The 25,218-nt window shown below is 51.4% G+C and overlaps 1 protein-coding gene and 1 non-coding gene across 2 annotated transcripts; one reads left to right on the top strand and one right to left on the bottom strand.

The window, feature by feature from the left end:
• Positions 1–282: 282 nt before the first annotated feature.
• LOC119099698 (coiled-coil domain-containing protein 174) lies at positions 283–25,218 on the bottom strand. Its single transcript, XM_037222763.1, has 7 exons — positions 25,129–25,218; positions 23,875–24,047; positions 23,272–23,462; positions 18,531–18,731; positions 5,462–5,570; positions 3,750–3,867; positions 283–290 (listed from the first exon to the last, which is right to left on the bottom strand). Exons 2-7 carry the CDS (start codon positions 23,911–23,913, stop codon positions 283–285), a joined length of 666 nt encoding a protein of 221 aa, XP_037078658.1. The 5' UTR covers positions 23,914–24,047; positions 25,129–25,218.
• Positions 21,429–21,500, top strand: TRNAW-CCA (transfer RNA tryptophan (anticodon CCA)). Its single transcript has one exon. It is a non-coding gene; the product is annotated as a tRNA-Trp (tRNA).

Genomic DNA, 25,218 nt, shown 5'->3' with positions numbered 1-25,218 from the left:
ACGTGATCTTGTCTCAAGACACATCTCAGTGCGGCCCAAACAGCGAGCACCGCCACCCCGGATTCATCTGGTGATCTGCACCAACCGATTGTGTCGGCGCGATCGCCCCGGTTTCTCCTTCCTAACAGTCACATGACTAACACACAATTTGCTCACAGCTACACGCGAACGAAAGACAAAAAGCTCAGTTTGAAGTCAGCTTAATCGCCACGTTAACCTAGTGAAGTCCGGTCTCCATACACAGCTGTAGCCGAACTTAGCGCGAATGAGCCTGGGCCTACCTCATGCTGCTGAGAGGCACCAACGGAAACAGAGTAACGTCACCCAGACAGTCTAAATGAACTGCGGGAGCTCTGGCGTGCTTTGGAGCTCGCGTTGACTGTATCTTGATTATCTTGCTTGGATTGATTTCTGGGATCAGCGCCCACCCTCAGTAATGAGTCCTGACACCTATATGTGATCGAGAAATTCGGGACGACGACAGACTCTTGCAACGAAAGGAAGCCTAGCTGGTCGTGCATTTGGACCAATGAGGTCCGTATGCAGGGAATGGTTGCCTAGAACTGAACTCTGCACGGAGCAGAACGCCTCGCAACTTTCATGCACGCATTGGACAGCAACTCACCACATGCATTCCGCTATGTACATATTGGTATGATGGTGTGCGACATGCTTGGTCGAGGTCAACTGTCTCCTCATGCATATCCCGGCCCAAGCGTCCTTTTGACCTTGGCCGTGACCTGACCTCAGACTGATTCACGCATTACTTCACACGCCGATGGTACCTACATCCTCGCACAGAATGGGAGTAACATCGAGAAAAGACAACACACTTGATGGAAGCAAGTTTTCTGAGGAGTGGAAAGGAGGCGATGCCAATGGCATTAATCATGTCCATGCCGAAGCACGGCAGGTGCTCAGGAAACGCTTGAACAAGGACACTACCATGCCCAACGCAACTCTGATAAAGGGCGATTCTGCAAAGACAAGCATTAAGGAAGTCTGCAAAATTTTATCTGAATGCTTTGTGCATGTAAATATCCTCTCTGTATCAGTGCACACGAAAGTGCATGCGACTCCCCTACGCTTTTGCAAAAAAAATTATTTCATATCACTATGACATCAACAGCTCAGTAAGGAATAGCCATGATGGTCGACTTTTTTAAACTTTTTGGTGTGAAACCAAGCAAAATGTGACATTACGGCGGGTGAAGTTCCCAAACTTACCCTCTGCCAGCAACAGCATTTTCCATGCTCACAAGAGGCGGTAAGTTCGTAAAAAAATCGCAGGCCTATATCGTTTTTATAAGTTGTCTTCGGTGTCCGAATACCAATAGATAAATGCACTACGACTTTGAACCCAGAGACCCCATACTTATGACTGGGCATAGTAAAAGACATCTGAGTTTCTAAACAAAACTTCAACACTTAAACATTTTGAACTTAACATTTCACCCACGTTTGTCACAAAACTATATCCATGAATATATTGACTATATATATATATATATATATATATATATATATATATATATATATATACATATATTAATATATGCATGTACGCATAAATACAGAACGGTTTAAAAGCATGATTAACTAGAAAATTGACGTGTTACGTCGCACATTATTTAACGGACCTACGTCACGAACTCATTTTCATATTGGTGAATAAAAGACGGTCGCTTAAATTTCGTAAACACATGACGACATGGCTGCTAAACTGGATTCATCTCCAATAACGAACTGGACTTATCCTTCCATCCCAACCCCATTTGACCTGCTGGGTTATTTCACCATGGGTGGCTTTCCGCTTTCTCAGTCGGGGGTGACGTGGCATCCACACACACTTAACTGGTATTGCGAGTGCTGAAATAAAGTTATTTGTGCCGCGGATCAGTGCGAGCGTGCACATCTGGTCGCCTGTTAATGAGCAGCTGGTACGTAAAACAAACATCGGTCTGGCAAACAATGGGTATTTTGCGTTGCTTATCTGACTAAAGCTAATCTGATCTGATCGTTGCTAATCCGACTTCCTCGCTAATGTGATAGTCTATGAGCATGACGTCAAAGTTTCCTATCCATCTCGTGCGTCTTGTGCACTACTGAAGCATCACACCACACGCTGAGCAGATACGGCTTTTTCCGTACAATACACAAGCTTCAATGCATTCTGTTCTTCCCCAAGCAACGATTGCCTATTTGACATAACATAAAAATAAGACTCATTGACAAGAAGCAGCACTCGCTTGGTCTCGACTTCATGAATGTGGCGGTCTTGCAACTGGTCAGAAAGGCGACCATAACGACCCAGGGGAAAAGCCCGCTTGAAACTACGTTGTTGTACGAAGTCTGACAAAGAATACCGTCTGATACATTTCGTGCCAAAGATTAGCGATGGATTACAAAACGCCTCTCGACCTTCAAATATTCGCATGAGGAGGAACGCCTTGTAAACGTTCAAGTACCGCTATCTCGAAGCGTTGCTGTTCATCGCGGCGGCGCGTGCCAAGTCGAGAGCGATGGTGATGCCAATATAAGGCCAGCGAGGGAGCGGTGGCCATCACTGGTTCATGAGACGCGCTCAGAGCGATGGTGATGCCAATATAAGGCCAGCGAGGGAGCGGTGGCCATCATGGTTCATGAGACGCGCTCAGAGCGATGGTGATGCCAATATAAGGCCAGCGAGGGAGCGGTGGCCATCACTGGTTCATGAGACGCGCTCAGAGCGATGGTGATGCCAATATAAGGCCAGCGAGGGAGCGGTGGCCATCACTGGTTCATGAGACGCGCTCAGAGCGATGGTGATGCCAATATAAGGCCAGCGAGGGAGCGGTGGCCATCACTGGTTCATGAGACGCGCTCAGAGCGATGGTGATGCCAATATAAGGCCAGCGAGGGGAGCGGTGGCCATCACTGGTTCATGAGACGCGCTCAGAGCGATGGTGATGCCAATATAAGGCCAGCGAGGGAGCGGTGGCCATCACTGGTTCATGAGACGCGCTCAGAGCGATGGTGATGCCAATATAAGGCCAGCGAGGGAGCGGTGGCCATCACTGGTTCATGAGACGCGCTCAGAGCGATGGTGATGCCAATATAAGGCCAGCGAGGGAGCGGTGGCCATCACTGGTTCATGAGACGCGCTCAGAGCGATGGTGATGCCAATATAAGGCCAGCGAGGGAGCGGTGGCCATCACTGGTTCATGAGACGCGCTCAGAGCAGATGGTGATGCCAATATAAGGCCAGCGAGGGAGCGGTGGCCATCACTGGTTCATGAGACGCGCTCAGAGCGATGGTGATGCCAATATAAGGCCAGCGAGGGAGCGGTGGCCATCACTGGTTCATGAGACGCGCTCAGAGCGATGGTGATGCCAATATAAGGCCAGCGAGGGAGCGGTGGCCATCACTGGTTCATGAGACGCGCTCAGAGCGATGGTGATGCCAGTATAAGGCCAGCGAAGGAGCGGTGGCCATCACTGGTTCATGAGACGCGCTCCGACCACGGCGCGCACGCATGACGTCATACTGACGTCCCCGGTGTGCGGTGAATAGCATTTGCTCATTGTATCGAGTGACACTGCTCAGACGTCAGGAGTCTAAGGATGTGACGCCAAGGTGACGTCGTCCACGGCCCGAAGGGTGGTACGGACTATTGCAAGAGAACTCGATGCTACTCCCGGCGCATTTCGCGTTTTCAGCGAGCAAATGGCCTCAAATTGACGCCTCCGAAAGAAAAGTGGGTACTCACCGTTGAAGAGCACATCCTGGTAATGGATGTCAGTTTTTGAGGCGTTCTCCAGCTCCTGCTGCTGCCATTGCTGTCGCAGCTGTTCTCGCCGTGCGTCCTCCGACACGAGTTCGGGCGTCTGGCGGAGAGCGGTGCGTCAATGGGAGACCGGGCTCGCAGGACCGACTCACGGGACGAACTCACGGAAGCGGCGGACTCGCAGGACCGAGTCACGGGACGAACTCACGGAAGCGGCGGACTCGCAGGACCGAGTCACGGGACGAACTCACGGAAGCGGCGGACTCGCAGGACCGACTCACGGGACGAACTCACGGAAGCGGCGGACTCGCAGGACCGAGTCACGGGACGAACTCACGGAAGCGGCGGACTCGCAGGACCGAGTCACGGGACGAACTCACGGAAGCGGCGGACTCGCAGGACCGACTCACGGGACGAACTCACGGAAGCGATGATTCGCGGGACCGACTCACGGGATGAACTAACGGAAGCGGCAGACTCGCAGGACTGACTCATGAGACGAACTCACGGAAGCAGCGGACTCACAGGACTGACTCACGGGATGAACTCATGGAGGCGGCGGACTCGCAGGACCGACTCACGGAACGAACTCACGAACGCGGTGACTCGCAGGACCGACTCACGGGATGAACTAACGGAAGCGACGGACTCGCAGGACCGACTCACGGGACGAACTCACGGAAGCGGCGGACTCACAGGACCGACTCACGGCAATGACCACGGGAAATTCGCAGACAGACTCACGGTACCAGGCCAACGCGCGTCACAAGCATGCAGCACTGAGGCGACCACGGGGAAGGCGTGGCCTGGCGACGGACAATCTGTGGAGTGAATTCCCAAGGCCCACATACCAGATGCACCAAACAGATACACGGAAAACTCATCGGCAGTATGCCGGGGGAGTTGCACGTGAAGGACTAACGGAACACGCAAGGGCAACTCACCAGACAGAGCTGGAGGACAGATGTATCTATCTGGTACACAGAGCTGAGCCACTCCAGGGAAATTAATGAACAAAGGACTGACCCGGGGGACAGGCACACTGCACACTGCACACTGCCGTAAGATACCACGGAATGTTTGGTATCATACACCGGAGACCATGGCTGGCATGTCTGCGCCCGAGCCAGAGTTCGACAGCGTTGCAGGATCTACGGGCACCATATCACCAACACAGTCGGTGCGCCATAATACACAAATTATTATCATCCTCGCCGGGATCGTTCGCAACACAGGTAATGCACGAGCGACGAGACCCATATGGCACTACTTGTCTGGCTCTTGTCTCGATCGATGCCCTGACATCAAACGACAAGGTAGCCCAGTAGATTCAAGCCGGACAGTAACCAGACACACACATGCATCATTTAGATAAGACGCAAACTCGACACTTGACAAACCTGAATCGAAGGTTCTCCTCCGGCGCCGGCTTGACTACATGAATACCAAGAGTGCCCGTGCGTCGGCGATTGCTGTATGTTGCATTAAGGCCCTCCAGTAGACGCACGTGTTCCCTCGAACAAAGCATCAAAAGGTAACAGCACTGCAAGATTTTACGAAGATTTTAAGAAAAGGTAACAGCACTGCAAGATTTTACGAAGACCTGTTCTTCATCACGCTAGTGGCGCTAGTTCACCTGGAAAGGTGGCCAGCTGGGCCTATGCTGAGGTCCCCCGTCAGTGACACTAGCTCACCTGCGCTGGGTCACCATCCGGGTCCCTGCCGAGGTCCCGCCGTCGGTACTCGGCCAGATCCCGGCGCATCACCGTTCGGGACCGACCCAGAGAGTCGGTGAACTCCACCCTGCGCAGACAGGCCACACGGAGACGAGCGTCAGCTGCCGCGGCGCACCGGAGTCGGTCCCGTCGCGTTAGTGTTCAGCGCTGCCACAGCGGGCACATCGGCTGGCATGTCTGCGTGATCTGACGGGCCGACGTCACCCGCGGCGGGCTTCCGCCAGCCTCATCACTACATCGGCTGTGCCCGCCAGAGTTGAGAGCTGCCCGCGGCGGGCTTCCGCCAGCCCCATCACTACATCGGCTGTGCCCGCCAGAGTTGAGAGCTGCCCGCGGCGGGCTTCCGCCAGCCTTATCACTACATGGCTGTGCCCGGTCGACATCGAACACCCGCCAGACATTCACAAAGTGGCCATGCGGAGCAGCTCAGCGCAGCCCTTAAAGCTGGAATTGGCTCGACAACATTCTAGGTTGTAACATCGTCACGCCCCGACGCCCCTGATCTGCGCCACAGCTGCTATGCTCCGAATCAGAACTTGAGGTTGTTTCTAAGTTTGTGCACATCTTCAGCCAGCAACAAACATTTAGATTGCATACAGGGGTGAGGCTGTAGGGGTACAGGGTTATAGGGGTACAGGGTTACAGGGGTACAGGGGTACAGGAGTACAGGGGTACAGGGTTACAGGGATACAGGGGTGCAGGGCTACAGGGAGGAGCCCTCTGAATGATCCTGTACCGTTTGTCTGTAACTAAACCAAAAAGCGGCATTTTACGGTGCATGATGAGGACCGCGTCCACCAGAAAACAATCAGTACTACGTAATTTTGGTGGGCTGTAAATGTAACTTTTAGTGTGGCGAGGGTACAAAAAAAACTTCCTTTGGTCGGCAAATAGTACCCACTTTTAGCCCACTTTCTTGTTGGGGGGGGGGGGGGGGGCAGGCAGTGCCTTTCAGGGCCCCAGAAATTGCCCTTTTTTGACACCGCTCCAGACCGTCCGCGCGGAAAAGTCGCACCACGGCGAGCCGCGCAGCCTGCTGCTCAGTTGCCAAACTCGCTCTCGCTCCGTGGCTCGGTCCGCCGGCTGACCCGGCGCGGCCGGTCGCCCAGCGCGGAGGGGGCCGGCCGCAGGGCCGTGAGCTCCACGCCGCCGGCGTCGGCGTGGGTATCGACCTCGCCGCGTGCACCGGCACCGGCGCGTCACGCCTCTGATACGGCAAGACGGCCGCAGCGTCGAAATACCGGCCCGAGTATTCCACCACGTGTCGGACATAGCCGTCCCCCTGGGCGGTTATGCAGCTATTTCCGTCGGTCCGGCGGTGTCTGGCTGGCATGGACGGCGAAACGGTACGGCGCCCCACACGGTCATGGTGATTACTATCCCCGGCTGACCCGCGCGTCGTCTATTATTAAATGGCCAGTTCCATTACCCCTTAAGTGCAGGTCAGTTGGTGAAACAGACCACTAAGCCAAATAGGTAAGTGACTACCTGGGCTCTTGATTCGCTTGGATCAAGCAGACCCACATTGCAGGCCAGTTCACGAGCATTTTCTTTCGAGAACACTGGTGGATAGAAAATCTTTACAGCTCCAATCAGGGGCCAAAGAAAGCACTAGCGACACATGTGGCACGATTGGGCCCCGTGTGGCGCACCGCACGCGCGCAAACAATGGGAGCAAGCGCTGCAGTCCAGCAAATTTTGGAGAGCAGCCATCGCCACAGCGCCGTCAGTGCGCGCCTCCGGCTTGGAGCGCGACGGTGCGTTTGGCGGCGGGTGCTCGACACAGTGATCGGCCCGCCCGGATGGCAAGACCGCGGGCAGCAGCAGTAGCCCAACCTGCAGGTGTAGGCGCGGGGTCGGCGAGGACAGACGCGCGGGGTCGGCGCAGACAGACCCGCAGGGGTCGGCGCGGACAGACGCGCGGGGGGTCGACAAAGACGGACGTGCCCGTTCTTCAGCAGGTTCACCGCGCGCTCCGAGAATACCCACGCCAAACAAACACAGTCATACACACCCTGCCACTCCCGCAGCCTTTGCCGAGCGTTGCAACGTTTTCGAGAGGCAATCAATTCGATCCCACCTGGCGTTGAAAAGCGTTCGCGAGTGGGATGAGGTCTCTACAGCCTAATTTGTGAAGCTGCAATGCTAAGATGCGATGATCCCTGAAAACCCCATCAGAATGACTGATGAATCATCAACTGAAAGCGAAGACTTCAAACTGCCGCTCCAGATTTTCCGAACCTGTCAACAGCGTTCTCTTACTTGACTCAGGAGAGACAGGAGAGAGCAGGCACGATCCTTCGCGAGGTACGGACCTGCCATCAGCAGCGCGCCGTCCCGGGGATGACGAGGTGGCGCGCGATTAGGACCTCACTGATGCTGCCCACGACAGTCCACTGGGCTGAACTACCGTCGGTGGACACTGGTGGACTCCACGTTCGCGACAACTTCCTCTACGGGAGGCGACAGAGCTCGGACACAGCTGACACGTTAACCTGACTGCTATAGCGGGGGCGCCCGGTGACCTGACTCCTATAGCGGGGGCCCCAGTGACCTGACTCCTATAGCGGGGGCCCCAGTGACCTGACTGCTATAGCGGGGGCCCCAGTGACCTGACTCCTATAGCGGGGCGCCCAGTGACCTGACTCCTATAGCGGGGGCGCCCGGTGACCTGACTCCTATAGCGGGGCCCCAGTGACCTGGCTCCTATAGCGGGGCGCCCAGTGACCTGACCCCAATAGCGGGGGCGCCAGGTGACCTGACCCCAATAGCGGGGGCGCCCGGTGACCTGACTCCTATAGCGGGGGCGCCCTGTGACCTCAATCATATAGCGGGGGCGCCCGGTGATCTGACTCCTATAGCGGGGGCGCCCAGTGACCTGAATCATATAGCGGGGGCGCCCGGTGATCTGACCCCAATAGCGGGGGCGACCAGTGACCTGACTCCTATAGCGCGGGCGCCCAGTGATCTGACCCCTATAGCGGGGGCGCCCAGTGACCTGACTCCTATAGCGGAGGCGCCCGGTGGCCGACTCCTATAGCGGGGGCGACTGGTGGCCTGACCCCTATAGCGGGGGCGCCTGGTGACCTGACTCCTGTAGCGGGGGCGCCCAATGACCTGAATCCTATAGCGGGGGCGCCCAGTGACCTGAATCCTATAGCGGGGCGCCCAGTGACCTGACTCCTATAGCGAGGGCGCCCAGTGACCTGACCCCTATAGCGGGGGCGCCCAGTGACCTGACTCCTATGGCGGAGGCGCCCGGTGACTGACTCCTATAGCGGGGGGCGACTGGTGACCTGACCCCTATAGCGGGGGCGCCTGGTGGCCTGACTCCTATAGCGGGGGCGCTGGGTGACCCGACTCCTATAGCGGGGGCGCTGGGTGACCCGACTCCTATAGCGGGGGCGCTGGGTGACCCGACTCCTATAGCGGGGGCGCTGGGTGACCCGACTCCTATAGCGGGGGCGCTGAGTGACCCGACTCCGATGTGAACCTAACGCCTGGCGACCGACACATGCAGGAACGTGCCACCTTTGGGGGATATCACAAAACATACTCTGGTGAAACTTTAATGTTGGTTATGCCTTATGCTACCACCGGACAGCGCCGCTGAAAAAATCAAGATATACCACGCAATATTCGAGTGGAAACCACGCAGTCCACCTTTCAGAACAGCACTGCACTTTTGTATTCATTACAACTCCAGATGTCATTTATGGAAAGGGTGATCTTTGCGTATACAAGACCTCCAAGTGAGATATTCGTCGAAACCTGTGCGACTGTATGCGAAGATTTCACGTCCATCTCGTCCAAAAATGGCACACAGTTTGGCCTGATAGAGAGAGCTAGCCGCAAGCCCCATCAACTACGCCGTTCATACAGCTCATGTGTTGTGTGTTGTGGTCAGAATGCGTTGGGTCACTTATGGGTAAGAATGTCGCCAGTGGAAATGAACGTTCGTAATGCAAACAATGTTCCCCAGAGCCAAAGCGCGTTTCGAAAAGGTCCATTGTGCTCAATGACGTGAGGGAAAAATGAAAGCTCTAGCATGACGTTGCGTTGAACTCGGGTGATAATGGCCTCACATTTGTATACATTTTCCCATTAATAATTGTCATGCCGTCCTTGCATTTCTTGCAAAAGAATGTTGGCTAGTTAGTACATTGCCCATTACATACATTTAATAACGCATGACATCAACATGACATTGACATAACGCACGCATTACATAACGCAACAAAACCAGTACTTCCATAGTGATATGCAGGGACTCTAACGGCATTTCTCCCGTCGGAGCGGTTGCTTCAAATGGAGATTCTGAGCTACTGACAATTTCAAGAAATCGCCAGCCGAATTGGACGCGTGTTCTGTGAAAGGAGCAAAAAAGCGGGATGCTCTCTTTAACACCGATTTTACGCCGGACACTCCCCTTAACACCTCCCTTTAACACCGGGGCAGGTGTACAGCGCACCTGTTGTTATTTGGGCTTAAGGGCGTGTCGACATCCGCGGTCATTTTGCGCCCAGACTATTGCTGTCACGGGCACGTGGCCATGTACCAGCTTCAGGTACCCGCGCCCATGCGAGCAGCGTCCGGGCAGCCAAGTATTCTGGAATGCCATGAATTCCAGCGGCCCGGGGTAGTGTACGCCCACATCGTACTGCGTGCAACGTTCGCTCCAGCCGAACACGATTCAAAGCGGCGCATTTCGCATATTATCGGGTGCTACCGGCAAGAAAACGCCGCGGCCCCGTCCCTACCACGTCCGTACGTGCTCGCTTACATGCCGTACATGGCGATCATGTCAGCAACGGCGATTGATCGCAGCAATGAAATGGTCTGGGTGTGTTGTGACGTTGGGCTGCCGAGGCTACCGCCCCGGGTCCTGTGACGTTACGGGTGGGGTGCCGCCAGTGACCCAGGCCGGCGGGCTGGCTGTGCCCGGACGTCCAGCGGGCCCGGGGGAGTGGGTCAGGCCGGCCGGCCGGCACAGCCAGGGCACCGACAGGCCAGGTCCTAACTGGTCCCGGTGCAGCTGGCAGGGCAGGCCGGCCTCGTGCCCGCAGATGCACGACGTCGGCGCCGCGGCGCGTCAGGCCGGCCACGTGCGCCGCAGTCCCGTGTACTCCGGTGCATGCCCGCCGGTCCAAGGCCAGCACCGCGGCGTCCAATGGGTGGTGCCGCGCACCGTACGCTGCACAGCATTGATTGAAAGCCAAAAGACGGCCGTTATATTTGGAAATCGCGCTCACAAACGCCAAATATGAACTCCTCGACAGTTATGTTTTGACTGCCTTTGATTGCCACATAGCTTATGGAATGGAAGGAGTTGAATGACGTCATTGTGACACAATGCATGTCGAGGTGACTTTGAAATACTCTCCCGATATACCTTTCCCAATATTCGCGGGCATGTAGCTCAGAAACTATAGGGGCTTAGGTATTAGGAAGGGCAGGATTACGAACAGCACCGAAAGGACTTCCAGATCGCTGTTTTACTTCAAAACCCACTAAGAATGTGGAAAACTTCCTTTAAGAGACAAGGTCACGCAAAGGTGACCTTCGACGTGGTATTCTATGAGTTATGCTGCACTACGTACTCACGTTACACGGCAAACACTATTCAATGGAATGTTTTACATTTCAAGCTATTGAAGGAAGCATCAGATATGATGAAACGCGTTCACATATAACTATTGACATACTTTTAAGTGGAAAAGACTGCTCTAGAGAGCACGATGTCCCAGTTACGCCAGCATGTTCCTCGATACGTCACTGTTTAACGACGTCATCGAACCTTGCACAACTTTGATTGAGAGCCAATTGACGGCTACTATATCTGGAAATGGTGCTCACGAACGACAGATACGAACGACTCGGCCATTGTATTTTCTTGGCACTGGCCGCTGTAAGGCTCATGGAATGACAGTATTTGAATGGTATTATTACAGCGGCATGAAGGCCAAGGTAACCTTGAAATACTTCCCCCGAAATAGTTTTCCCGTCTTCACGGGCGTGTAGCTCAGAGAGTAGATAGGTTTAGATTTTAAAAAGGGCCGGGTTGTAAACTGCGCTGAATGATCCTCAAGATGACCATTTCAGCGCAAACCTCCTTAGAAGTGTGGAACGCTCCTTCAACCGCAGCATGTGTTCGATGCGTTCAGTTTCAGAACAGGCATCGGCATCGCTTGATGCGTCATTTCTCATAGACACTCTGCTCGCATTCCCGCCAGCAACAACAAATATGAAATGAGCGTCCACTTCTCTGCGCTTGGATGTTATGTAACGCATCTGTCATATATGGAATAATAACTTCCTTAAATGGTTCAAATTACGCTTACGTTTGCATCTGGTTGAGAACCAGAAGCCACAAGTCAAAGCAGACTAAACGTCGGAGTAGTTTCCTATTCAGTTGGGCGTGGGATGGGGGCCGGCACCTCAGCCCAGCTCGAGCTCCAGCCCTCCCCCTCACAAATGTTGAGAAGAAAGTGGAACAAATCCGAGAAAGAGCACTTTTGTCGGCATCTTTTTGGGCCAGATTACGTCATTTCTCACAGCTCAGCCTCTCCACCCAACCCATTTAGCAAAACTACGCCTATGACCTCAGCACAAGAGCTTGCGGACTCCAGAGGGTGATGAAGGGGGCTGCATCGCCGCTACAGCGCCACGCTGCACTGCCCCCGCTCTACATAAGGGTCCACTTTACTCAGCTGCTCGAGTGCCGGCCGACTTTATGACGCCACAAAGTCGCAACTCGGTGTCCCGTCCCGACAGCTCAGTCGACTGCAGCACCTGGCGTCCAATCCATCCACCCGTGGCCGGGTGGGTTCAAGCCGCTTGGGTGCTCGCTGTTTGCCTTTGACTGAGGTGGCCTGCGACCGATAGTCAGGGCCACGGCAAGTCAGGTGACGCCAGAGGGCAAGACGGACAGTGCCGAGCATTACAGCACATTAAACTTTCGCAATCAAAGTCTGCCGTTGACGTGGAATTTTCCGATTGGATGGTAAGGGTCAGGGCTCACACAATGAGCGCTGCTGAGCGTGCGCCTGATCCACCCATTCAAAACGTGCGGACTAAATCTCCAAAAAAGCCGGCGGTAATGCAAGTGGCGTAGGAGAGCCTACTGGCGGCCCACCGTTTCACGCCATGATTCAGTGCCTGTCCGCCGTATGCTCTCCGCGACGATTACCCCGGTCCGGCGGTGTTTCGGCGATTTTTTATTGCAACGACCTCAGGCATATCACATGTGCTGGTCTGAACTGCAGTCGTCGTCCCCCATCCCCCCCACCCCGTAGTATATTGTTCCCCGACCAGCTAAACACGTGCAGGACCCACAGTGCTGACACCACTCGTCGCTTCGTCCTGAATCGTCGCAACATTTCGTCTCTAGGGCAGGCAAGCTGAGGCTGTCAACCAGGAGCCGGTTCAAGCGTTGTCCTGGCTGGAACTCTGCACGAGCGTCCCGCACATACCCAGAAGAAGGGTCCCTGTACAGGTCAGCCTCGGTAGCAAGGGCTGTTCCCAGCTACACGCGGCCTTACCCATCACTCACTTCGCTCCTCCATCCCGTTGTCGTGGAGTGTTCATAACTGAACGAAATTACTCTAACCCCAACTAAATCAACAGGGGTATCAATTTTGGTAAATCATTTGGGGGGGGGGGGGGGGCGGACCAAAGACCTAACAACCTATTCCCACATTTTTCTCACCATGTGCAGCGCACGTTATTTTGATGAAAGACAATACCTGTATCTATTTTTATATGATTCATAAACGTTTTTAACTTAAGCAGCATAGTAGTCATGCAGGGGTGGACCCAGGAAGCAGCAGAGACTGGACGCACGCGCCTCTTCGGATCGGCAAGTGCAGGCGGGGCACCTGCACTGCACTTAAATTTAGAGGCCGCCTTAGGGCGTCCAAGGCGATCTTCCATGACGATCATGAGAGGCGGCACGTAGTTTGGTTGTAGGGGTTAGTCCTTCACGAGTTGGCCATGAAGGGCTTAGGTCATCCCCGCATTCTGGAGTCTTTCACTTTAACCTAACAAAACGTTGCGCGCCTTATGGCCCTTGAAACGATAAGTCTACTGTATGGTTTATCGGCTCAGCTGGTACGAATTTCATCTGTGGTGAGAGCCGCCATGGCTTTTTATTTCGAGGAAAGTGAGGGTTGTAGTGCTGGTACAAGTATAGCTGTATACTGGAAGCACACATCGGTATGGGGAGGTAATCATCCCTGCTACATTAACGGATCCAGCTACCAGGTTTGGGGTCCAGCACTATCCGGCCACATTGCAAAACCTACTCCAATTGTCTTTTGGTCCTTGGATTTGGTTATAGCACTCCATCCCTCCGCAAAAGGTGCTGCTTTATTACAGTTAAGATTTTCTGTGTTATGCGAGCGGTGCGCACAAATTTCGGCCTCAATTTGGCGCCGTAACACATTTCTCAACCCAACTTTTCTGCTATGGCATTAATGAGTTACATAGGCCAATACTTGTATGGGATTTAGACTAAAAGCAAACTTTTCCCATAAGATACCTAAAAATGTGCAGTAAAAACAACGATGAAAATGAGTTTACTGTAATTGCGGAGCAAACAATGCGTGTGCTACTAATGGGACCTCCACATGACTATTTGTAATTAACACGCACTCTGGTCAGGGATCAATTTGACCCTTCCTCTTCCGAAGGTTCCCACAATGATTTCCGATCGGTGCGGCGTAGCCCTTCTAGCGTTGGTAGGTGCACAGCTACATACGACGAGCACACGTTTCTATGGGGAGTTAAGCATCCGGCTCTGCACCAAACTTTGCATAGCTGTAGACAATTGAATAACGGATTTCGAGGTATTGGAAGTTACACGTACATGTCAGGTCGCTGACCTATGGCAGGTCGAAGTCAGGCCATGACCGTCAGTAAAGACCATGTCTGTGGAATCGCTCAACCTGATGCGACAACGGCGTGTCAAACGAAGCTATACATCTCGGAGAAAGTTTACTAAACAATTAGCCAGCCGAGGTTAGAATTGCGAGTAATTTCATTGAACTTGTATCAGTATGAAGGTCAGACCGATGTCAAAACCTTCACTGCTGCTTCTTCACTGAAAACGTGCTTGAAGGGGTAGTTTTGGATGGTACTCTTAAATTTATTGCTCACAGGGGCGTCCACGGACATCTCATCTCAACTTCTCCCGGGTTAGAGGTCACTGACCGAAAACGACCCCCATCAATCATTTTCCCGACCAATGCGGCGCAGTCGTTCCGACCGATACGACCTGAAATGAACACCAGTAAAATTTTGCCTAGAACAAGTATCTAGGGTTCCTAGAACAAGTATCTAGGGTTAAGGCGGTTGCATAAGGAGGTCTGGAGGCACTACGGATACCGATCTGGAGTTTGACCCTATTTGACCTAAAAGTTTATTGGTAACTTGACCTAGTCTATCTTAAAACTTGACAGAAGCGAGTTCATACGTATGTCTATCTCAGAGGGTCGAATGAACCCCCTCCCCCACTGAGCGCGTCGTATTCAACCCGCCACCTATGCCCAAGTTAACTTGCTGGTGCGCGCCTGGGGCGCTCGTAAATGTTCATGAAGTGAATGTCTGTCGTATTTTGTAAGACATTTTAGTTCCACGTGGACTAGCTCTTCTTCGAGAAGTAATAAACGGGCAAGTATTAACAGACCAGCCCACAATAAGTTTCACTTTAATGCGCACGATTGCGCATTATCAAATTGTACCATTCTCTGCTGCGCCTTTCATGTACCTTGCAGTCTTTCATGCGCCTTGCAGTCTGAAGCTTGATTTAAACCCGAATATGTGAAGTTCCTGGACATTGCAAAAGAACGCAGCTAAACATTTTAAAACACAGTGACGATAAGCCTCCAGATAAAAGTCCAACTTGCCAGTGTTTTTGCCCCAAAAGTGTAGGGCAAGCATAGTAGCATAAGCAGTAGTACCATGCGCAGTAGCAGGATAAGCAGTAGTAGTATAAGCAGTAGTAGTAAATTTTGGGGTTTAAGTGGCGCATCGACGTGTCCTCCTTCTAGAAGGCATGCCGGCGACAGTTTGCTTAAAAGCGACATGCAGTGCTTCTTTATCGAAGGAAATGCAGTCCAAAGAGGTCTTACAGACTCCTCACCGTCTATCACTGTGAAGTACATTACCATCGTTCTGGTTACTTCTTTTGATCGCCAGTTATCCGAGGTCAAATTGTGTCAAACCCTTGTAAACGCAGTTGACCTTTTGCGGGTCATACGAGTTTGACCTTAATGGCACCTGAGATAAAAGGAGGGTTCTATAATTTGTTAATTTTGCCTATTCGGTCCGGTTTCAAGTGTTCAGGGTCACGTTCACCACACGCAGGTACACATACCTGATGCAGTTTGACGAGAACTTTCCAAGCCCGTTTTCTGCGTGGCTCTAGCTTGCTTAGTTTTCGATATCTTAGGGTGCTTCTGAGGCCCTTTTCTCGTAGGGTAGGGCGAAGGTGAAAAAGCATCGCAGCGCGAGGATTAATAAGACCTCCACCAGGCCCTCCGGGCCTAACAATCGGGACCTGATGGAGACACAACCCTTGTGGCCCTTCCCCCTCGTCGCATACGCCCCCTGCTCAGAACAATGTTAATTGGGTTGCTGTTGTGAGCAATTCGTATCCAATGCCTACCACGGCGCATCCGCCTATTAGCAACCATTCTGCAACATCAAGACTGTAGTGTGTTTCTGACCTTGCTGCTTCATGGAGCCGCGCACCAGTGTTGTTATCCGACGCGAAATCCATAGAACGGCGCCTCGTGCCATGGGCGACACATGCAGCGGGACGTGACGCTTGTCCGCAGCCTATGCGACGCAACAAACATTCGATAGATTTTGGCCGATAAACCTGAACTAATTCACACGTGTGGGCTAACGTGAGCCGAAAAAACATCCAATCAGGCGTTAAAAGAGACGCGAATGGTACATATGCATGCTCTTCATGACACCATTCATGCTTTCGACAATACGATGCACACACTTAGCAATGCTATGCATGCATTCAACAATGTTATGCATGCATGCAACCGTGTCATCCATGCATTCAATCGTGCGATTTACCACAACCCCTGCAAAACAAACATATTGAAAATCGTTCACTCGCATATCCCTTCTCAACAATGACATGAAATTGTGCAAAGGAAAGTGACACAATAAACATCCTGCATTGATGTGCAGCGACTTCTTCCACGATGTGGCTTCAACGATGGCACTGCATCTCGTCTTAACCACCAAGTTACGGAAAAAAACAAAGATAATTCTGTATCTAGCACCGGAGTCCTAACAGCCGTACTTGCCAGAGGTACAAAGGAAAAGGCGACAAAGACAAAGGAGTATTGGGGTCATGGCTACGGACACTGGTGGTTGTGGAGGGGGGCGGGGGCAGGATCCCACAAGATTTGTCAAATTCAATATTGCGCGTACTCTTCATATTTTGGGCCCAGGAAAGCTATGGACACACCTGCTCTGAGAAGATGCCTTCGGTGCTCAAGACCTTGTCGAGTCAACTTCGCCAGAGAACTCTGCGCCCAAGCCGAGCAGCTCATACATTTAACACCTGATCGCATTTCAGAACTGCATCTGCCCTCCTCCACCGGCCTCCGGTTCATACTGCACGCACGCTGTAGCTCGGCTCACCGGCAGTGTGATGTAGCCACCAGCCCCCACTCGTTCTGGTTCGGAGCCCGCCCTGTTACCCACACCACCTGGCTACGGTCTCTTGCGTGTGTGCGCGGGGGGGGGGGTCTTCGTGCGAGAGTGACCCAAGATCGCTGCAGTACTGATTCACTTCGATCTCCTCCCCTTAATCCCAGACTTTGAAATGGTTATTGCGCACTTAAGCACCTCTTACCAAAAATAAACTATAATTAGGCCTTTCACCAACGAGGGAAGGATGCACTACGCAACAAAAACGGAACGAGTCGATAACTCCTTTAATTCCTTTTGTATACATCACAAACCCTATTTTGCTCGGTTGGATTGAGTGCAACGATGAGAGCTGAGTACAAGATTATGAAAAGGGCAAAAAGGAAGTCTCATTACGCATTAAAATATGTCCCTAAACAGAAAAGCACTTAATCTTTCAGGTATCCTTCGTGTCCGCCTTCACAATAAAAACGGTTCATACCATCTGATTTTCTAAAAGCTCGTAACCAACGCCTGAGGAGAAAAACCTCAAGAGGAGGGGTGCCATCGAAGCATGCATATAACTTCGCCAGAAGCATACCAGGGGCGTGGCACAACGCGCACTACTTTTGGAAGTTCTCTTGGGAGATCACACTCTACGAAAACATGAGAGGGATTCCATCAAACCGGAAGAAGACACTCAAAATTTTGCGTAGCTGCAATAAAACAGGTCTCCCAAACATGGCCAAATTAACAAACATTCGTCACCATGAAGGCATACCTAAACGGGCGAGATTCATCGTCCGAGATTGCACGAAGCACATCGCACGAGTGTCCACCCTTGGTGGCTATCTTCGGCCTGTACGTTGTTCGCCCAGTGTCTGCCACCTCATGCGATCTTTCACCATGCATACGTCGCAGAGTGAGCGTTGTTTGTGGCGCAGGTGAACATTGTTTTGAGTCGAAGCTCCGTCTCGACATCGTCAAGGATGTAAACAACGCTAGTTGGCGTTTTTGTTGCAGTGTAAATCTTTGTAACATTTTCCACCTTTTTACTGCAATTTCCGTTATTACTCAGCCCAAATATTTAGAAAAAGGCGACACTACGGAAGTCTTAAAGTGGAACGTTTCCCTTGTTTTGGGCTGCATTTAGATTAAGCGTGGGACTTTCGGTTATTGATCTTTTCACATCAATATTTTGTTCATATTCAAGATAATCCACTTACATGAGTCAATTTAATGGCACGCCATCACCACTTTCCAATAACTCGCATGTTCTAGGTGGGTGGAATATAACTGTTATCATGCTTTAACACGGCTAATACGCATCAGCCGAAGCGGCGCTGGTGAGTGCGTTCCGGAAAATTACCATTCGTCGTCTGGCGTGACGGACTCGGGATCTGTGGTCTCCTTCTCCTCTGCTGCGCGGTGCTGACGTCGCTCTGTGACGTCATCGATCACCTTCCGCTGGAAATTGACGAGGAATCGTTCGTTTGTGGCGTCATCCTCCAGGGCCGCGGTTCCCGTGCGCAGTTTTTCATAAAGACTTGCTTTCGCCTCCAACGCCATCCTGCGGTGGAGAACGAAACGGAGTTTTACACCTCTGCCGTAAACACGAGTGAGTAGATAACGTGCGCCCCAGGACTGTGGGGTCGAGATAAAGGGAAATCAACGAACTAAGGCTGGAGCTGATCACAAACACACCTTTAGACACAGTTCGTTAGAAGCTTGTTTTTCGGCTCTATACCGACTTGCACCAATTAGGCAATGCTTTTTAGCCATGCAAGGGCGAAACACTTTCAAAATCATTACAGAAATTGACACAAAAAGCCCTTAAGCCTAAAGCTAGAAATCAGAAGCAACGGAATCGAATCGCTGTGCACTGATGGAAGGTCGGGCCAAAATGACCCCGCATACTCATCACAGGTCCTGCGTGGCCAGGTATCACATTACGACGCATCTTCGTTGCCCTGGCCCGCACCAGCTCAGAGACGTATCCGGGCGGGGGGGGGGGGGACACAGAAACCACGACCCCCCCCCCCCCCCGATTCCTGAGCTAGAGGCCTTCAAAAGATACTGAAAGATTTCGAAGAAACTTGGTCCAAATTCGCAGGAGTACGGAGAAAACTAGGTATTTGCCTCCCCACATAGGCGGATCCTGGGGGGGGGGGGGGCCCGGGGCCAGGCCCCCCCCCCAAACCTCTGAGAGCATGATTTGGTCCCTCAAAACATTCCCATAACTTCATAAAAAAATTCGGCTACTTACCGTCTGTTTTAACTTGAACTGTTTTAACTGTTTTGTTTTAGCTTCTGTTTAAGATTCCAAAGCATTTCGGTGTTTTTTTCGGTTTTGAATTGTGTCCCTTCTAGGTACTCGCGAGAGGCACCATGCACTGGACCTCGGATCCCACACCAGCCAGCTGGCGACGAACGGTTGCCCCCCCCCCCCCAAAAAAAAACCTCCAGACTAGATCCGTCCCTGGGCCTCCCCCAAGTAAAATTTCGACCGAGGGCCTGCACCAACTGTGTCATTCGGATCGTGTCAGGGCCTCTTCTAAGGAAAAGACGGAGAACCTAGCTCGTGGCGTGGGACTCGAAGCACTTCAATTCAATTGTCACTTTTGGCCCCGAAATATCATTTGTTGTTATCATTTCAAACGTTTACCGACGAAAGACTAAAACATATACGTCAACACAAGCACAAAAGTTTAAGCGTGACACTACTTGCTAACCTCCACCCAAGGCCAGTTCAATACGCGACCACAGGCGACAAATACTGCTTATTAATCAGGGATCGGCTAAGCTAAAAAACTGCCGTTATGATGTTACCGAGTTCTGTGAGGTCCCAACATGACTGCGTCTTCAGCCACACGAAGAACCAACGCCATCTAGGTGGCTAAAACATAAAGTGCCAGTCAAGGAGGGCAGACACCTAATCAATCCCGCATACATTTCTCGAAATGATTTAACACGATACACGAACGTCTTGTACTTTAATAGTAGGTGAACAAATGTCTGGAATTTCCACCGTGAAGCACATGGTCCTCCTACGCACAAGGTGAGCAGGGAACTTGGTCGATACAGCTCCCTAAAAACGCAGTCACGCTGGGGTCTCACAGGACTCGGCTGCAACATTAGTGCTTACGGAGAAAGCACACCACTTCGCGGAACACAGCTTATGAGCTCGACCACCACATCTATAACCGCCATGGAAGAGTATCTTCAGCGCCCTAAGACGGCCTCTAGATGGGTGCCTTTATTACTGATCAATTCCCCCCCCCCCCCCTCTGGATCCGCCCCACGCACGAATACTATGTGGGGGAGGGTAGATCGTCGGACCCCGTACTGACTACGTAGACTGGCTAAGCCAACAAGTTGAAGCCAGGTATGCTATATCCATCGCTTTATCGTCACGTAGACCCACAAAGACCCCGCCGAAAACGTGCCAAAACAGTGCTGGTCAAGGACGTAACCAAGGTGGGGACAACCAACCCCCTCGGGCCAGGAAGTTGAACAAAATGCTGGCGATTTCACAAAAACGCGGTCTAAACAAGGACGATTTTAAATAAAAGTTGACATTTGCTCCAACACCTGAGGATACGTTTGTCAACGCGTCTGATGGCTGATAACAGTTGAGTATCACATCCCCATCCATAAAGCAAATGGGACACCTGACGCAAAATGGGAACGAGTTAGTCGTCGATATTAACAGCATGCTGGTGTAATCATTATACAGTAAACTTATGCCTGTCCAAAACACTTCCTCTTTCTCCACCTGCTTAAAAAGCTTTAGGTAGACTTGTGTATTTGCCAAACAGAAAGCTTAGAGCGCATTTGAACGCCCTTTCAGACGACTTTTTCTTCTGCTTCGTGCACTCCCAGTGTCACCATTTTTCTCTGAGACGGGGAGACAGGGAGGAGAGTCGCTGAGACCTCACTGGGTCGCCCCCAATGTCACCATTTTTCTCTGAGACGGGGAGACAGGGAGGAGAGTCGCTGAGGCCTCACTGGGTCGCCCCCCCCCCCCCCCAGTCCGAGGAAGTCGCGGTCATGGGTTGCGTCCTATCAAATCAGACTGAAACAAGATCAACTCGAGCATCGCCAACTTGGGTCCAGTTTTTGGACTTGGATGAGCCATAACGTAGTGTCAGCCTATAGTGTTTTCCCACATAACCAAATAATGTATACCAAATTGATGTAACACGGTCTCAAAGCAACACGACGGGCTAGCTTGAACGGATACATTATACACCGGCGACATCCCGCCGACTCCGTGGCGCAACGGTAGCGCGTCTGACTCCAGATCAGAAGGTTGCGTGTTCAAATCACGTCGGGGTCAGGAACCTTTTGCGTCGATACCCTTGAATTTAACATTAGACGAACGTTTCAGTGCAACCAGAACCTCCCATTGCCGTAAAAATTGTCATTGGGGCTTTACTGCGCACTCTGCTGCTGACGCTATATGGCGTCGCCTGCCTCTCACCCTGGCAAGAAGGGCGTGCACCGCGAGGAATCGAACCCCGTACCTCTGGTTTCCCAGACACGTAGCTTCGTCGCGTACCTTGGACACACAAGCTGTTGCTCCTCTTCTCCCATCAACATCAAGTTATGTGGCGGCCAGTCACCCATATATGCACCTCAAGCAAGCGGACAGGCCAGGACGGCAACCCTCCAACGGCATATGAATCCTGACGGATGCGGACACGGCGGTGGAGACATAAGTCTGATAGTGTGGATGGATATTGGACTCGACTCCTTCGCGCCCGTTTGTACGTTTTAATCCCTTTACGTTGGTAATGGGATGGTGCGACCCCACAGGCCCACTCCATGCTCAGCCACCATCCCACTCCCATCTTAGAATACAAGGGTGCAATCAAAGTGCACTTAAGTTTAAGCTCCGTGGAATAATTCCATATCGGGAGTTAGCGCTGATTGCCTGCGGACACTGTCGACTAGCTTGCTTGATTGCTCGATGCACTGGAAGCCGATACCAGCGTCGGAACTGGCCGGTATCTCTGCATCTACGCTGGTGACGGTGCGTTGTTAAAGAAAATATTGCATCTTTCCTACGTAGACGCACCTCTCACATAACGACACTGTCTGCCAGCCTGTCAGACGGGGCCAGGTTCTCAAAGCTGTGTGTTCGGGTGCAAACGCTCTAAGCCGTGTCATATACCCAGATATGGTGGAAATAATAATGCGTCTACTATTTGTAAGTCACTTATATATAGGACAAGCCAGCAAAACTCGTCATATATGGAATGTGCGAACATTCCTCCTAAAGCGCCAGACAAAATGACGTGGCTTCCATGTTTCGCCATGACGCTAGGTACCGGAACCCTTCCGCAATGTCCAGGATGAATGCACGGCACTCGAGACTTCTGAGGATATGTCGCATGACCATGTCTCTAGTTTCTGGCGAAATACGTATGGCGCTCCATCATCGCAGACAACATACTCGCAAAGAATCTAGTTGAAAGGCCAACTGCAAGCTTCTCGTATTCAGGAAAGAGGACTTGATGTTTGACCTACCGCAATAGGTTGTGAGTGCACCTACGCTGGGCTAGAAAAAAAAAAACAGTAGTTGACATCGATACGGATTCCATCTTTTGTTAATGGACATTAAAGACCTCAGCTGGAAAAAAAACGCTTTAGTACCTTACTTATTTTGGATGATTCAGTTATGGCTACATCACGGTACCTCCCACTTGCGTCCTCGCATGTTTACATCATACCAAACTACGACGGAAAGCAATGCACATGCTTCAAAATACTTCGGCTGATGGGAAACCCACATCTAACCAACTGGGCCCGGATCACACCAGTCTCACATCACGCGCAACGTGTTGGACCCTGAAACAAGTACGATGTATTGAGGACGCGCAAGATGACACGTGATCCACCTCACGTACCAATACCTACGCACAGCACCCTCGCAAACAAGAGTGAGTCGATGAGAAAGCTCGGACTGGCGGTGGATCGATACGTGTGTCATGCATCTGGCCTGACTGGCTGACTGGCAGTGCATTACCCCGCTATAACCGAGGCCGTACCGCCGTCGGCCGTCGGCGGCGGCGCGGGCAGCGCGCAGATGCCTCTGGCTGGCTCACCTGGACCGGTCCAACTCGCGGGCTTCCTCCGCCGTCTGCTCCTTGTCGCGCAGGTCGCGCTGCTCCACGCCCGCGTTGACCTTGGCCCAGACCTTGGACTTGCCCTCGGGCCGCTGGCGCCGTTCCGGCCTGCTGCGTAGCGTCTTTGATTCCTGTTGCTTGCGGTGCAGCTCCGCCTTCAGGTCCACCAGCTGCGGTCACAGAGACAAGTGCCCATGGTGAGGGACTGCCAGCAATGTTAGGAAATAGCACAAGGAGTAGTGTCCCCTCCCACACATGCCCAATGTTTCATGATCATGATCATGTACCAATGGATATAGCTCTCTGTTGATCCTGACAGCACTATATCCCCTCCTCAATCTCCTCTCCATCCCTTTACATCATTTGTATGCAGAGCCAAAGCAAAGATTGTTCACAGCTGCAACAGCAGAATAGAAGTTAGCCACCTGAACTCAGAAAGATAATGCCAGACATGCATACAGCCAGCCAGCCAAACAGAACTCAGCATTAAGGCAGTCCTGATCAGACCTGCTTCTCACTAAACCATTCCAACCTTGAGGATCAGAATAGTACCAAAATGTTGAAGAGTTGACAAATACTTACAGAAGATGAACCAACATCAATTTTCTTATCCCTGTCCATGTCAATTCTTTTGACAGATCTCTTGTAAAATTGAGCAGGTTCACAATATTCACAGTGTTTAAGTAAATGTAATCAACTAAAATCCAGCCTTTTTCATGCTGTAACCTTGCTATTCTTCTCAACAACTTATTGCACTGAAAAGAGGAGCTTGTCAGTCCCTTAACACCATGGCTCATCCAGACTGATGTCTCACCACAGGGTGCACCTTTAAAACTCAGTAGCTAACTGTCTTACTTGAGGATGCTGATGTACAGGGGTGTACAGATTTTTGGGAAAGAGAAGTTCATTTAACCTGCAAAAGTAAATTGTTATCACATATCATTATGGGTTCCTCTTAAAATGATGGAAAACTGAAAACTATGGTCATCTTAACCTCTACATCCCATGCAAATACTGATGCAGTATGATGCAGAAGTTTGACAGCTTTTTTGCACACCCTTAAGTATTGATACCAACCATGTCACTTTAATGCAATCATATTATAGCCTACAGGTGGCTGAGTTAATGTCAATGTTGAACCTATTAATGCAATAAGGAATGTTAGCCAGGCCAGGCCAGGGTTAAGACAAATACCCCCATAGGCCATGGTTGAGATAAATACCCACAATGCTCAGTGCGAATGGAATCAACCAGTCGTGTTTATAAAGTGAGGAAAGATCCCTTTGAGAGCTGTAACCCTCAAAGTATGTTAGGTACTGTGTTGTGTTAAAAGTAAGATGCTACAATGTCTATTTTCCATTTATGGACCATTTTTTGCCTTAAAGAACACAACATTTACAGAATGACCTCTTTAAAGAGCATTATATTACTATGTACTGGACTGTAACCTCACTGGCAACTCTCGTCACATTTAAGTTTGCGTCACCCAAATACACAATTGCATACACAAAATTAATGGCTACTGGGTTTGTAAACTGAGCTGGTGACACCTGGGAAATGTCAGTATTTCAAATCTGCCCAAATACAACAGCATCACAATGTGTATGGTTTCACAGTTGATTTGCTAGTAACTACCTGTTTGTATATGACAGTTGCCGAATTATAACAAGGTCACAATGAGCGCATAAAGGAGCATTTATGCCAGCAATATTTAGGAAAAAGTTTAGCTAGTAGTTAGTAAAAAGATCACTAAAACTGAGGATTATACACAAACGGCTTGGTATGGAATGCTTTGGAGCGCAATAAGATGGATTCTCCTACACTTATCAACTTCACCTTCTCTGGCACCCGTCCGTCTACGCGTCTAGTGTTGTTTAGAAGCTCATGCGCTCCCAACCTGGTGTACGATAGCTTGCGGCGCCAACG

This window comes from Pollicipes pollicipes, unplaced genomic scaffold (assembly GCF_011947565.3).
Source record: "Pollicipes pollicipes isolate AB1234 unplaced genomic scaffold, Ppol_2.1 Scaffold_4881;HRSCAF=5763_pilon_pilon_pilon, whole genome shotgun sequence".
Classification (NCBI taxonomy): domain Eukaryota; kingdom Metazoa; phylum Arthropoda; class Thecostraca; order Pollicipedomorpha; family Pollicipedidae; genus Pollicipes; species Pollicipes pollicipes.
This window is presented reverse-complemented; position numbering and strand designations above follow the sequence as displayed.